Source organism: Callithrix jacchus, chromosome 2, assembly GCF_049354715.1.
Source record: "Callithrix jacchus isolate 240 chromosome 2, calJac240_pri, whole genome shotgun sequence".
In the NCBI taxonomy this organism is placed as follows: Eukaryota; Metazoa; Chordata; class Mammalia; order Primates; family Cebidae; genus Callithrix; species Callithrix jacchus.
Window position 1 is genome coordinate 30851961 of NC_133503.1, and position 12676 is coordinate 30864636.

At 42.4% G+C, this 12676-nt stretch overlaps 1 protein-coding gene across 38 annotated transcripts in view; it reads left to right on the top strand.

The window, feature by feature from the left end:
• Window positions 1-12676, top strand: part of TENM2 (teneurin transmembrane protein 2) — a 3966312-nt gene that overhangs the window by 3686449 nt on the left and 267187 nt on the right. For all 38 annotated transcript variants that reach the window (XM_078359011.1, XM_078359016.1, XM_054252473.2 and 35 more), the window contains one exon: window positions 10061-10299. In XM_078359011.1, coding sequence (XP_078215137.1) covers window positions 10061-10299 — 239 coding nt within the window. The remainder of the gene's footprint in view (window positions 1-10060; window positions 10300-12676) is intronic.

Sequence of the window (12676 nt, forward strand, 5' to 3'; positions counted from 1 at the left end):
TTTGGTACGTCTGCAAATTTTGAAGAGGGCAAAATAGAGGATTTTCCTGTTGTTCATGGCATATGCAAATGTAGTGGCAGTCCCCTATGAGCCGAAAGGTTCAGGGATAAGAAACCTTGAAAGGCTGTTTTTTTTCCTGAATTAAATTGGCTTGAGTTGAAGCTTAGGCAACTATGATAGAAAAGAGACTTTTGACTACACTAATTGGGTTATTGGCTTCTTGGTTTTCAAACTTGAGAAGGAACAATTTAAAACATTTTAAATTCTATTTTTAAAGGAAACAATTTACTTCTCAACCTAAGCATAAATTCTCAACCGGAAGAGAAGCAGCACACTAGTAACATCCTAGTCCCTTCTCTTCCTTATAACATTATTTTGGGGACAGTGTGTGGGGGTGCCTGCAGTTCTCCAATCACCAAGCTAATTAGAACAACTCATTCATTCAACAAATATTTTAAATCAGCTGGGCACTATGCTGGGTCAAGAAGATTTAGTAAAAGCTAAAATACGCTATACATGACTCCTGCCCTCAAGCCACTAACATCTGCATTTATTGACCATTCGCTGGATGTCAATCTCAATGCTAAGCATTTCACAAATACACTCACCCAATCCCCCTAACAAGCCCATGAAGTAGCTACTTTCATTCTCAGCCTCCTAGCAAGGTTAAGTAACTTGCCCAAGATCACACAGTGATAAATATAGGAGCCAGAATGCAAACCCTGGTTGTCTTGGTCTAGAATTTACAGACTTAAAACTGCCTTCTTGGTACCATCCTGTTGGGCTTGCTAAATAATTAAATGAATAAACACCATGATGGTGACAGTAAAGAAATGTTTCTATGTAGAAAAAGAAGTCTGACTACAAACATCAGATGTTTATGAGACTGTCTCTAAAGTACAGGAGATGTTAACTTTCTATTTTTGAAATTTATATACTTGGCCAGGCGCAGTGGCTCATGGCTGTAATCCCAGCACTTTGAGAGGCTGAGGCAGGTGGATCATGAGGTCAGGAGTTTGAGACTAGCCTGGCCAACATGATGAAACCCGTCTCAACTAAAAAATACAAAAATTACCTGGGTGTGGTGGTGCAATCCCAGCTACTCAGGAGGCTGAGGCAGAAGAATTGCTTGAACCCAGGAGGTGGAGGTTGCAGTGAAAAGAACTCACGTTACTGCACTCCAGCCTGGGCAACAGAGCAAGATTTCGTCTGGGGCAAGGGGGGAATTTACATACTTGATTTTTTGTAATGTGTACATTTTATATTTGCAAACAAGAAAATAACCACAGAATGCTTAAGCAATCACCTAGTTTTGCTTCTCAAATAGGGCTCAGTAGCGCAGTATCCATCATTTTTCTCATTATCTCTTTTTTCACCTCATTCTCTATGCTTCTCTCCTTCTGTTTTCTCTTTCTCTCCACGTTCCTTGTCTCTGTCTCTGTCTGACTCCGGAACCTGCCCCTTGAATATTCCCTCAACCATCACCATTCCTTTTCATATTGGAGAGTGTATTCATGGTGCCAGAAAGGGTGGTGGTTATTTAACCTCTCTCCAGCTAAATGTTTTATTATAACTCCTGAAAACCTAATTACAGTAACTTTACATGCTACAGTACTCTTTATGGGCTGCCTCTTTATTAAACTTACTCTTTTAGAGACAATAAACCTGATGCTTCAAAGGGCACGTCCAGAACCAGTGAAATGTAATGAAATCGGGAGTTTTCTAGTACACACTCGATCTCCCTCACTGAGCACCACGCCCCTGTTCCTGGGGTGTTTGTGCCTCTATCCTTTCCTTGGCTTTTTATCAAATTTCAGACACTGCATATACGATCATCAGAATATTTTAGGGATTAATGGGCTGTGTATCAATGTTTTCATCCGCTCCTCTGAATACCCGTGAGTTTATTTACCGGGGAGGTCAATTTTCTCGGTAGAACAACAGTCGACACCTGGTTTCCCTGATAACCAGAGTTGCTTTTTTGTACACAGCGCTACGTTGAGACCATTTAAGACTTTTGCTGTGTTTCAGAAACATTTGTTGCCACAGACTTTGTGGCAAAGAACAACATGTTGGTCTGCCCTGTTAGTCATTAGTTGTCCTGGTTAGCTGAATGGTGCACTGTAATGAGATCGTGGGATACGGCTGAGTGAGAGAGGAAGAGAAAAAGAGGAAACAGGAAAAAGTGTTGACCTTGGGAGTTGAGGCAGCAGAATTATTTGTGTGGTACATTTCTGTTTCACAGCCCTGGTAGGATTTTCCCCTGGGAATAAAGCCAAAACAACAGAAAATAGGGGGATCCCCCTGGTTGCAAGCTGCAAAATGGTACTTGGTGTTAAGGAATTGTATGTATTTGTTTGTTTCTTTGGTGTGATTTAAGGTTAATGACTAAGTGTACTTGTGATTGACTCAGAGAAAAAAAGGAAAGAAAGAAAAAGGAAAGAAGTCTTTTGTTGGAGCCTCAGGAGTTCAGTCAGCCTCTGCTTCTCAAAGCTACCACTCTATATTACTCAAGCTCCTTCTGGATCATAAGAATAAAATGAAAATTCACAGCCTTTTGAATTGGTGGGGGCCCTTGTTGTATGCATGTTATGCATGAGGCTTTTTTTTGTTTGTTAGGTTTCTTTTTAAAATCTTTCATGGTTGTTTAATCAGAGACAATGCATGCCCTTAATTTTCTAAGCCAATTTGAAGCGGAAGCCCGGTTAACCAAGATTCTGCCTGAAATCCACGTCTTTGCTGTCATGTAAAGCATATAGAAGAACGTTCAGCTTTTAGGTATGCTTCTCAGTTTTGATTAAATGATTTTGTTTTCACATGAGGAAAAGTGATGACATTTACCAAAAAGACTGATAGTTTAGGGTGAAGTGATGATCCCTGTATTCCTAAGAAGTCACAGGAACACAGGATACAGAGCCAAGAATGCAGAGCCTTCGCCTTACTATTCCATCCCAAGCCCCTAACCTGTGCCTGGCACCTGGCAGAATGCTGGGTGCTGTGACCAAAGCCCCCATCCCCCACTTGTCGTGACTGGGAAGGGACAGAAGTGTGTGAACTCCTTTTAGTTTTTTGTAAGATGTCAAGGACTGGTTTTCTCTATCTCTTGGAGTGTTAGCAAACTCCAAGGACAGCCCTTTGGGGGCCCCTCATTTGCCTTTCCTTTCTGAGGCACAAGTGGCCAATTCGGAGAGCAATTGAGTTGTGCTTGAAAAATGTCAAGTGCATTTGGAAACTACACATTTTTGCTGATGCCTGGAGTCCTGAGCTGAGCTACTTCCATGACCGACCGCTGGGAAGAAGTTCAGTTGGGGCATCACAAATGATTCATCTGAACACACTGAGCAGGCCCCTCAGAGGGAGAAGCTGTCTTAATAGCCGGTTCAGGGAAAAATCAGGAGACATCCCCTAAGCCCTCTTGGTCCTCCCTTTGACCATCTGGCCAGACCATTACCTTGTAGGTCTTGCTTCATTTTATTTGATTTTTCCAGCAGCATGTGACTGCAATCCTTGGGTGAATCAAAGCTTGCGTTTTTTTCAACTTTTTATTATAAAAATTTTCAAACATACAGAAAAGTTGGAAGAATGTTACTGTGTAAGAATAACCACCTGGTTTCAGCAAGTGCTATCATTTTGCCACATTTGCCTTATCAATTTTTATAGAGCTTGAGAGATGGAGATCTTTTTGCTGAATCTTTCAAAAGGCAGTAGCAGACTTCATGAAACTTCACCTAACAACGCTTACATTAAAAAACATATATCTACGAACAATCTGGTGTGTCCTCTGCAAGTAAGATGCACGTGGAAGGGCATAAAAATGATTTGGGTAGAATTTCTTAAATGTTAATCCCCTAAAGAGTTTTTTTTTTTTTCTTAAGGCGGAGTTTCATTCTTGTTGCCCAGGCAATGTCGCAGTCTCAGTTCACTACAACCTCTGCCCCTCAGGTTCAAGTGATTCTCCTGCCTCGGCCTCCCAAGTAGCTGGGATTACAAGCGCCCACCACCACACCTGGCTACTTTTTTTGTATTTTTAGTAGAAACAGGGTTTCACCATGTTGGCCAGGCTGATCTCAAAAGATTCACCCACCTCAGCCTCCCAAAGTGCTGGGATGACAGGTGTGAGCCACCGCACCCAGCCGCTGGGGAGCTTCTTAATCGTTACACTCCCAGACTCTACCTTCAAACCTGGATAGGGCCCAGGATTTTGTACTCTTTTTAACACTGAGTGCTGTGTTAAAAGCAGTACAAACTCCTGGGCCCAGGTGATCACTTGAGTGCTGTGTTAAAAACAGTACAGATTCCAGGTATTTATGGGACACAGTCTGAAGATCACTTCTATTGAATCTTTCTATGTTTGTTGAATTTAATCTGCTAAAGATTAGTGACACCAGGGTGTAAATGTATCATAGGAGAAATAAGATTCTACATATTATCGGTTTTTTGTTTAATCATTTTAAGTCCCAGAAACTAGACAGAAGGGATGTGATAACTAAATGGGTTTCTTTTAGCTGCGATCATCACAGACACCACAGTGCCAATGAGCGACCTGAGAGACACATCCTGTGAGGGTTTATGCGGTGCTGAATGTGAAAAGTATGCAGGTTGTTTTTTTTTTTTTTTTTTTTTGGAGGGATCTGGCCTTGCATGTGTAAATATAGACTCTTGCCTGCACGTATATATGCAAACTTGTAAATCTGTTTGGCAAACAGGCATCAACATGGCAGGAGGAGCCTATTTTAAAATTAAAAATGTTCATAGTACTATTCTTTTAGCATTCATTATTTTGTTCTTGGAAAAGGTTGTAAGTCATTTATTTAACAAAGATTTGTTGAGTTCCCCCACTTTAAGCCAGGCTCTATTTTAGGTGATAGGATACAGCACAAACAAAATGATTATTTTACACTTTATAGAAATTCAGTTCTAATGATATAGACAGATAATAAGTAATATGCAAATAATACACATGCATTTAATGAAGAAAGATAAGGCAGTTATGACAGGATAAATATTAACAGAAATTGAAGGGGCCCAGTTGGTCAGAAGATCTCTCTGAGAAAGTGCTATGACAGCAGAGATTGAAGGAAAATGTGTAGATATTTCCAGGCAGAAGGAACAGTAAGTGCAAAGGCCCTGAGGCAAAAAGATGTGATATGATGGGCAACAGCAAAAGGACAATATGATGGGCAGAGTGAGGGAGGAAGACGGTGGCGGAAGCTTCGGTGGGAGAGGTAGCCAGAGGGCAGATTATTCAGAGAGTTGGAGGCCCTGATAAAGACATCTGATTTTATTCTCAATGTTATTAGAAGCCTTTATTGGGGAGAAAGGGGCTTTGTTTGATGACATGTGACCTCAGCTGACTTCGTTTTTAGAGGAAAGTGTAGAAAATTCACTGGATTTTCAAGAGGACATTTTTAGGATTTCATAAAGCAATGCCATATGCAAGAAATAATCATATCCTTCTATTTTCATTATAAATGAGTATATTAAAAATAATATTAAAGCCAGTTGAAACTTCTTAATCTTCACCGTGTTACTCTCATGTTGCTAAAACATTTCTATGTTCAAGTTGTTTATTCTGTCCTCAAATATGACTGATGTCCAGGCATATTTGACTTTGGATATAACAGGAATAAGTAATATCTACCAGTTCAAGTGTCCAGGAGTTCACATTCTGGTTGGGGAGAGACACGTTTAAAATAATTATAGTTCGTGTAGTTTGTAGGGACATGGATGAATCTGGAGAACATCATTCTCAGCAAACTGACACAAAACAGAAAATGAAATACCGCATATTCTCACTCATAGGCGGGTGATGAAAAATGAGAACACATGGACACAGGGAAGGGAGTACTAAACACTGGGGTCTATTGGGGGGAATAGGGGAGGGACACGGTGGGGGAGCTGGGGAGGGATAGCCTGGGGAGAAATCCCAAATGTGGGTGAAGGGGAGGAAGGCAGCAAAATACCCTGCCATGTGTGTACCTATGCAACTGTCTTGCATGTTCTGCACATGTACCCCAAAACCTAAAATGCAATAAAAATAAATAAATAAAATAATTATATACAGATAGATTAGTAACACCAGGGTATAACTGTATCATAGGAGAAATAGAATTCTGTTTATAAATCAAATCGAGAGAGAGAGAGAGAGAATAGATTTGTGAGTGCACAAAGTGATGGGGGACCATGTTAGAATAGATTTCCCAGGTAGGTGGTTGGAAGGTGGGTAGGAGTTGACTAGGATGGGTTGGGTGTGACAGCAGAAAAAGCCATTCGATTCAAATGGGCAGGCTTGTTAAGAGAATGTGTATCTTTTTGCGCAGCTGAAGCATGAGTGCTCAGGAGCTGGGAGATCTGATTAGAAATGAGGGTTAAAAAATGGGTAGTGGTGGCCAGGCTTGGTAGCTCATGCCTATAATCCTAGCACTTTGGGAGACTGAGGCAGGTGGATCACGAGGTCAGGAGATGGAGACCATCCTGGCTAATATAGTGAAACCTCGTCTCTACTAAAAATACAAAAAATTAGCTGGGCATGGTGGCATGCGCCTGTAATGCCAGCTACTCCAGAGGGTGAGGCAGGAGAATCACTTGAACCCGGGAGGCAGAGGTTGCAATGAGCCAAGATCACGCCACTGCACTCCAGCCTGGGCAGCAGAGCAAGACTCTGTCTCAAAAAAAGAAAAAGAAAAAGGAAAGGAAAGGAAAGAAAGAAATGGGTAGTGGTTGTAGAGAGCCTGGTTCCATGTTGAAACTTAGGTCTGGTCTTTCAGGCATGGAAGGATAAACACAGATTTGTAAGCCAGAGCACCATGGCATTGTGGCTTGGGAAGGAAAAGGCAGGAAGGTAAAGGATGGGGTTGGTGGGTGAGGTTTTCAGAAATGAAAGTTAAGTTATTGGATGGGGAAAGACAAGGGAAAAGGAGGAGGTTTCTTGGGTAACTGGGAGTAAAGGAAGTCCAAGAGGGGTGGACTTGGGGTGTAAATGAATATAGTTTGAATTTCTTTGTGACTTATTCAAGACAGCCATGAAAGAAGATACCCAATGCACAGCGGGATGTGGGTCAGGAGCTAAAAGGCCATGAGCTAGATAGAAATGGAGATAGATCTGGAGATTACAGACACATCAGTGGTGGCTGAAGCCCTAGAAATTGGCAAGATCACTGAGGAAGCGAGAACTGGAATTCATATGTTTTTACTCATTAGTGACTCCTTACAATGCCTGTATGTTCCATTGTTTTCATTTGATTTCCCATTTTCACTCTCACTCTGGGAGAACTGTTTAAGAAATAAATTTGAAGGAGTTCTAAATCAAATTCCAAGGTTTCTCTGTCACCCGGGTGGCTTTCTTCTGTGGATATGTCCAAGCCTTGTTATAAGGCAGTGGACTGTTTAGTAACTCAGAGAACTCTGCAGGTGTTTGTTCGACATTTGCCAAGCTTTAGCATAGAATTCGTATTTCAGGCTCCTTGTGTAGCTCTGAAGAATTAATAACAAAAGCTACTCACATGGTCTGACACTTGTTATGAGACACACCTTGGTTAAGTGCTTTTCCTACATAATCCTGCATGATATTATAGGATTATCGTTGGTTTTCCTACAGTGTTGCAATCCTCACAATAAGAAGTTATGAACCTGTACTCTTATTACCTCTGTCTTACAAAGGAGGAGATGGAGGTTCTCAAAAGCAGTGTCAGGTACTTGCAAAAAATGGCACTACCAGGACTACCAGGGTCTGTCTTGTGCCACAATGCTGTCATGAACGCCGTGCCTACTGCCTCCCCTTCCGAAGGATGTACCATTTTAAACTGGTACATTAAAAGAGAGCTGTGGCACAAGAAGTCCAAAGCCTTGTTTATGGAATCAAACTTATAGGCTTTATTTTAATGTTAGCTGTGTTAAATAATTCACTCATCAGATACTCATTTTCTGACATAATTGTCAGTCATGTTGGGTTTGTTTGATCTCTGTGAAGGATTAGAATAACTTCAAGGTTTTATCTGGAAGTAGCCAAGATACAAATATTGTAATGACAGCAATCCTGCCTTAGAAGCCCACTGGGAAAGCCTGCTAGCCCCCAGATGCAAGGCAGTGTGGTGTAGTAGGTCTAATTAGAGTTTCAAAGGGTCTAACTGCATGTAAATAAAAATTGTTTAAAGTCAGGCAGACTGGAGCTTGAGCCCTAATGACCCTGCTTGCCAACTCCCAGCGTCAGTTTTCTCATCTATAAAATTGAGGTAATAATAGTACCCACCTCTTGGGGTTAATGTGACGTTTAGTTACAAGTAAAAGCTTTAACATTGTAACTGACACATTGTTAGTTGTCAGTAAATTAAGTAGCACCTACTGAAGAGGTGAAGAGAAAGGAAATAACTACAGTAACATTTTAAAACCTTACAATTGCAGATGAGTAAAATTGCAAAATAATGAGAGGACTCTGTTCATTCATTCACTCACTCATCCATTCACTAAGATCCCCCTCTGCATGTTGGGTTGATGTGGGTTCTGGGAACGTCAGGATGAACAAGATACAAAATGAGACATAGTCCGTGGCCTCCAGCTGCACAGACTCCTGCCTCAAATTCCACTATATATTTCCTGGAAGACAAGTCCTCGTTTTAAACAAGGTTTAGCAAGTCACATTTAAAGTCTTATAAGTGGCATGTATAGGAGAGAATCGTCGGAGAATTAATGGTCCTTAAAGTGCCCACAGAGTGATAGACTCTCAACCCTGAGGAGGAGAAATATCCTCTTCTGCACTACCTGTTCTGCTAGGTGGTTGTCACACCACAGCTCTGGCTTCCACAGGCACCTTGTTCAATTGATAGGCAAAGACGATTCCAGAGAAATAATCATGATCATGTGACTTGGAGAAGGTGTCTCAGAATAGGAAGTGGGACTGCGGGGGAGGTGAAAACAGGACAGCAAGGGTCAGAGAGAGTGTAAGATAACATGTAAGCGCACAGGTTTTATTGAAAGAGCTCTGGGTTTCAGTCCTCAGACAGATGCTCGACTTCTCCAAGCCTAATTTCTCCTATCTAAAATAAAGATAGCCATAAAAATGGAATGAAATAATGGCTTTTGCAGCAACTTGGATGGAGCTGGAGGCCATTGTTCAAAGTGAAGTAAATCAGGAACAGAAAACCAAATACCATATGTTCTCACTTATAAGTGGGAGCTAAGCTATGAGGAAGCAAAGGCATAAGAAGAATAGAGCAAATTTGGGGGACTTGGGAGGAATGGTGGAGGCGGTGAGGGATAGAAGACTACATATTAGGTACAGTGTACACTGCTCTGATGACAAGCACACCAAAATCTCAGAAATCACCACCAAAGAACTTGTCCATGTAACTGAAAACCAACTGTACCCCAAAAACTATTGAAACTTTTAAAAAATATATATCTGGATTACAGAAAGAAAAAATTAAATTTTTTTTGAATAATAAAATAAAATGGAAATATTATAATATTTAGTTTGTAAATAGTTGTGACAATACATTTCGAGTGCCCTTCAATAGTAAGTATCTAGCTCTGTCCATATTCCTCCTGCAAAGGATGCAATCTCATTTTTTCATGGCTGTGTAATATTCCATGGTGTATATATACCACATTTTCTTTACCTGAGTGACAAAATAATCTGTACATTAAACCCTAGTGGCACAAGTTTACCTATATAACAAACCTGCACATGTACCCATGAACCAAAAACAAAAGTTTTTTTAAAAAAAAATAGTAGGTCTCTAATATGTACTAACACTTAGCATCCTCAACCTCATCATCTCTGAGGAGGTGACAGTCATTCAGTTTCCATATTTGCTTTGAATGCTTTGCAGGTTGTTGTGGAAGATAACAACTAGATGCATAAGTGAAAGGAGCAAATCTCGCACATTTACGGAATTCATTTATGTCGTCATTGAATGTAATGTTCACCCTTTCTTCCACTCCAGGGTGAGGTTAGTTAACTAGGATTATGCTAGGACTAGATAGAGCAGAGCGGAAGAAAAGCAGCTAAATGTTGCTCCTTGGCTACCCGCGGCCACTCTGACTCTTTCCCTTTTCCTGGCAGGCACTTCCTCTTCAAGACCTCCTCGGGGAGCACACCCTTGTTTAGCAGCTCTTCCCCAGGATACCCTTTGACCTCAGGAACCGTTTACACGCCCCCGCCCCGCCTGCTGCCCAGGAATACTTTCTCCAGGAAGGCTTTCAAGCTGAAGAAGCCCTCCAAATACTGCAGCTGGAAATGTGCCGCCCTCTCCGCCATCGCTGCGGCCCTCCTCTTGGCTATTTTGCTGGCATATTTCATAGGTAAGTTAGGGCGGCCTTATTCAGCAACATTGGGGGTGACAACGTGGGGGAGAGGCCACGGATTTGTGAATCCAGATGCCCTCTATGTCTGTACAATTTGCTTCTTGGCTCCTGAAAGATGTGATAATGAGTGATGGATAGAGGTGATTTTTTTCCTTCCTGAAATCCACTTAAATCTGATGAGTTTCTCCTTCATGTTTCTAAACGACATTCATCAGAAGGGAAATTAAGCATCCTTACTATATCCTTTCTTGGAGATGAGCTGAGACTTGTCATTCCCGCAAACCTATCCCTCACTCTCAGAGTGGCCTTCTAGTCTTCTCCCTCCTTGGATTTTAACTCATGTCTGTGCTTTGAAATGTATGCAACACTGGTTAACGTCAGCCAAAAACCAAATTGAAGAATAGTGGTTGGCATGCCTGAGAACATCTTGATTCGAGAGAAAGCCAAAGTAGCTAGCTTATTTTCAGAGCTGTGGAACAGAAACAGGACTGACAGGCTGGAGCATCCATCCAGGTCTTTATACAGACTCGAATTACCCAGACACAGCTTGCCTTGGCCATATCCCTTCCGCAGCCTCAGCTCTCTCCTCACCATGGGTGGTTGAATCTGAATCAGGGTCACCTCTCCTGGTAGCTGGGCTTGTGGTGACTCAGTGTGTGACATAGGTGAAGTCGCTGGAGTATCTGTCTCCCGATGCCAAAGGTGTTGGTTTACAGCCACAGGGTGTAGCCCTGTCACCCTGGAAAGTGACAGATGCCAAGCACCCAGGGGCAGGGTGCCATGTACATAAGAGCATCTCGGGCTGCACACAAAGCCTGCTCACGGCTCCTGGCCCCAACAAAGAGCCCCAGTGCTGCTGCTCTGTCAGCCGAGCCTGCCAAAGGCAGATCTCCTGGCTTAGGAAGAGCCCATGGTGATGTCTGTTAAAGTTTATTTGAAACACTTGATGGTTCTGGCTTGGTTTCAGGGCAGCTATGACAGACCTGCCCAGTTTGGCTGTGCCATGTTGCAAAGCAAACCCATAAAACACCAGCTCAGTGAAGCTGACTCCAAAACAGTTCCCAACATGTATGCTGAAACTCCTCCCATTGAAAAGAAGAGAAAAGGCCACCCTGACCGTGTTGGCCTTGCCCCTTCCCTCAACATAAGCCCTCCCTTCTCGCTCAGCACTGGGGGCTCCCACACTTCCTTCACTCCCAGGCAGCAAGCATAGCATCTGCCAAAGAAGGAACTAGCCCAGCACTTCCCAGACCATTCTACCTTAGCTTGCCTGATGGCAAAGGGACATGACTGTGCACCCAAGGCAGACCAATGCAATGTAACAACTGACATAAATTTTTCACTTTCCTCCATAACATAGTTATGTTTGTCTTAATATGGAAAAATAAGCATTTATATTCCCTACCAGTTGCATTTCTCAGGAATGCCCTCCCAGAGTGAGAAAACTGACCCTTCAGGGAAAGGTGTCATGCTCATCTGGGGCTTTGCAAAAGTGTAGTTTGCACTCTACACCACAGCTCTACACGGGAACTGAAGCCTAAGACCCACACGCCCCTAATTTCAAGTCATGTCTGCTTCTCACTTACCTCTTGATGAAGCGTGGAGTCATGGATGGACCGGAGAAAGGCACAGGGATATCTGTTGTCCTGCTGAATCACTTGAGTAGACTCTGGTGTGTTGCTAAAGGTGGCTTTGTGTGTTTCCCCAGGTGGCTGTTCGGGGGCTCCGTGGAAGCAAATTGAATGTGCCTTTGGGGTCTTATCATGATTTGGCTTTGTGTCAGAAACTTCAGAAAGGGTCCATGTGTTCGCTGTTCAGGCTTAATGTTCTGCTGGGTCAGCGAGCACCACCACGAGCCCAGATACAAAAATTGTGGTACTGCCTGCCTCTGCCAATAGCGTCCCCAGTGCGCCTTCTACTCTACTTGCTGGAGAGAGATAGATGGCTACTGCCTGATTTATGGGGCTTGGTAGTTAAAATAGAATAGCTTTCTTTAAGGGTGATCATATACATGGGAAACGGTATAGTGAGAGTTTAATGTTTTAATCAGGTATGTAACTTGTAAATGACAGACTAGGAAATATATTTATTTTTAGTCTGCAGGCTACTGGAAGCTGGACCTGAGCATCTTAGCATGGTGTATTGGTTTATAATCCATCATTTCCTATTATATATTCTTTAGGTAAGATTATGCTTTGACCCTGGAGTATCAAAAAATAGTTTATAACCCAAAATGAGTGATGTAATGGGCCAATTTATGCTGCAGTGATGGCAGTAAGCATGCAGCTGTAGGGCTACTCTCAGCCACTCTCCAGAGCTGACCGCAGGTCTGCAAGCATGGTAAGGGGTCAGGATCTGAAGTGCTGATCTTGGC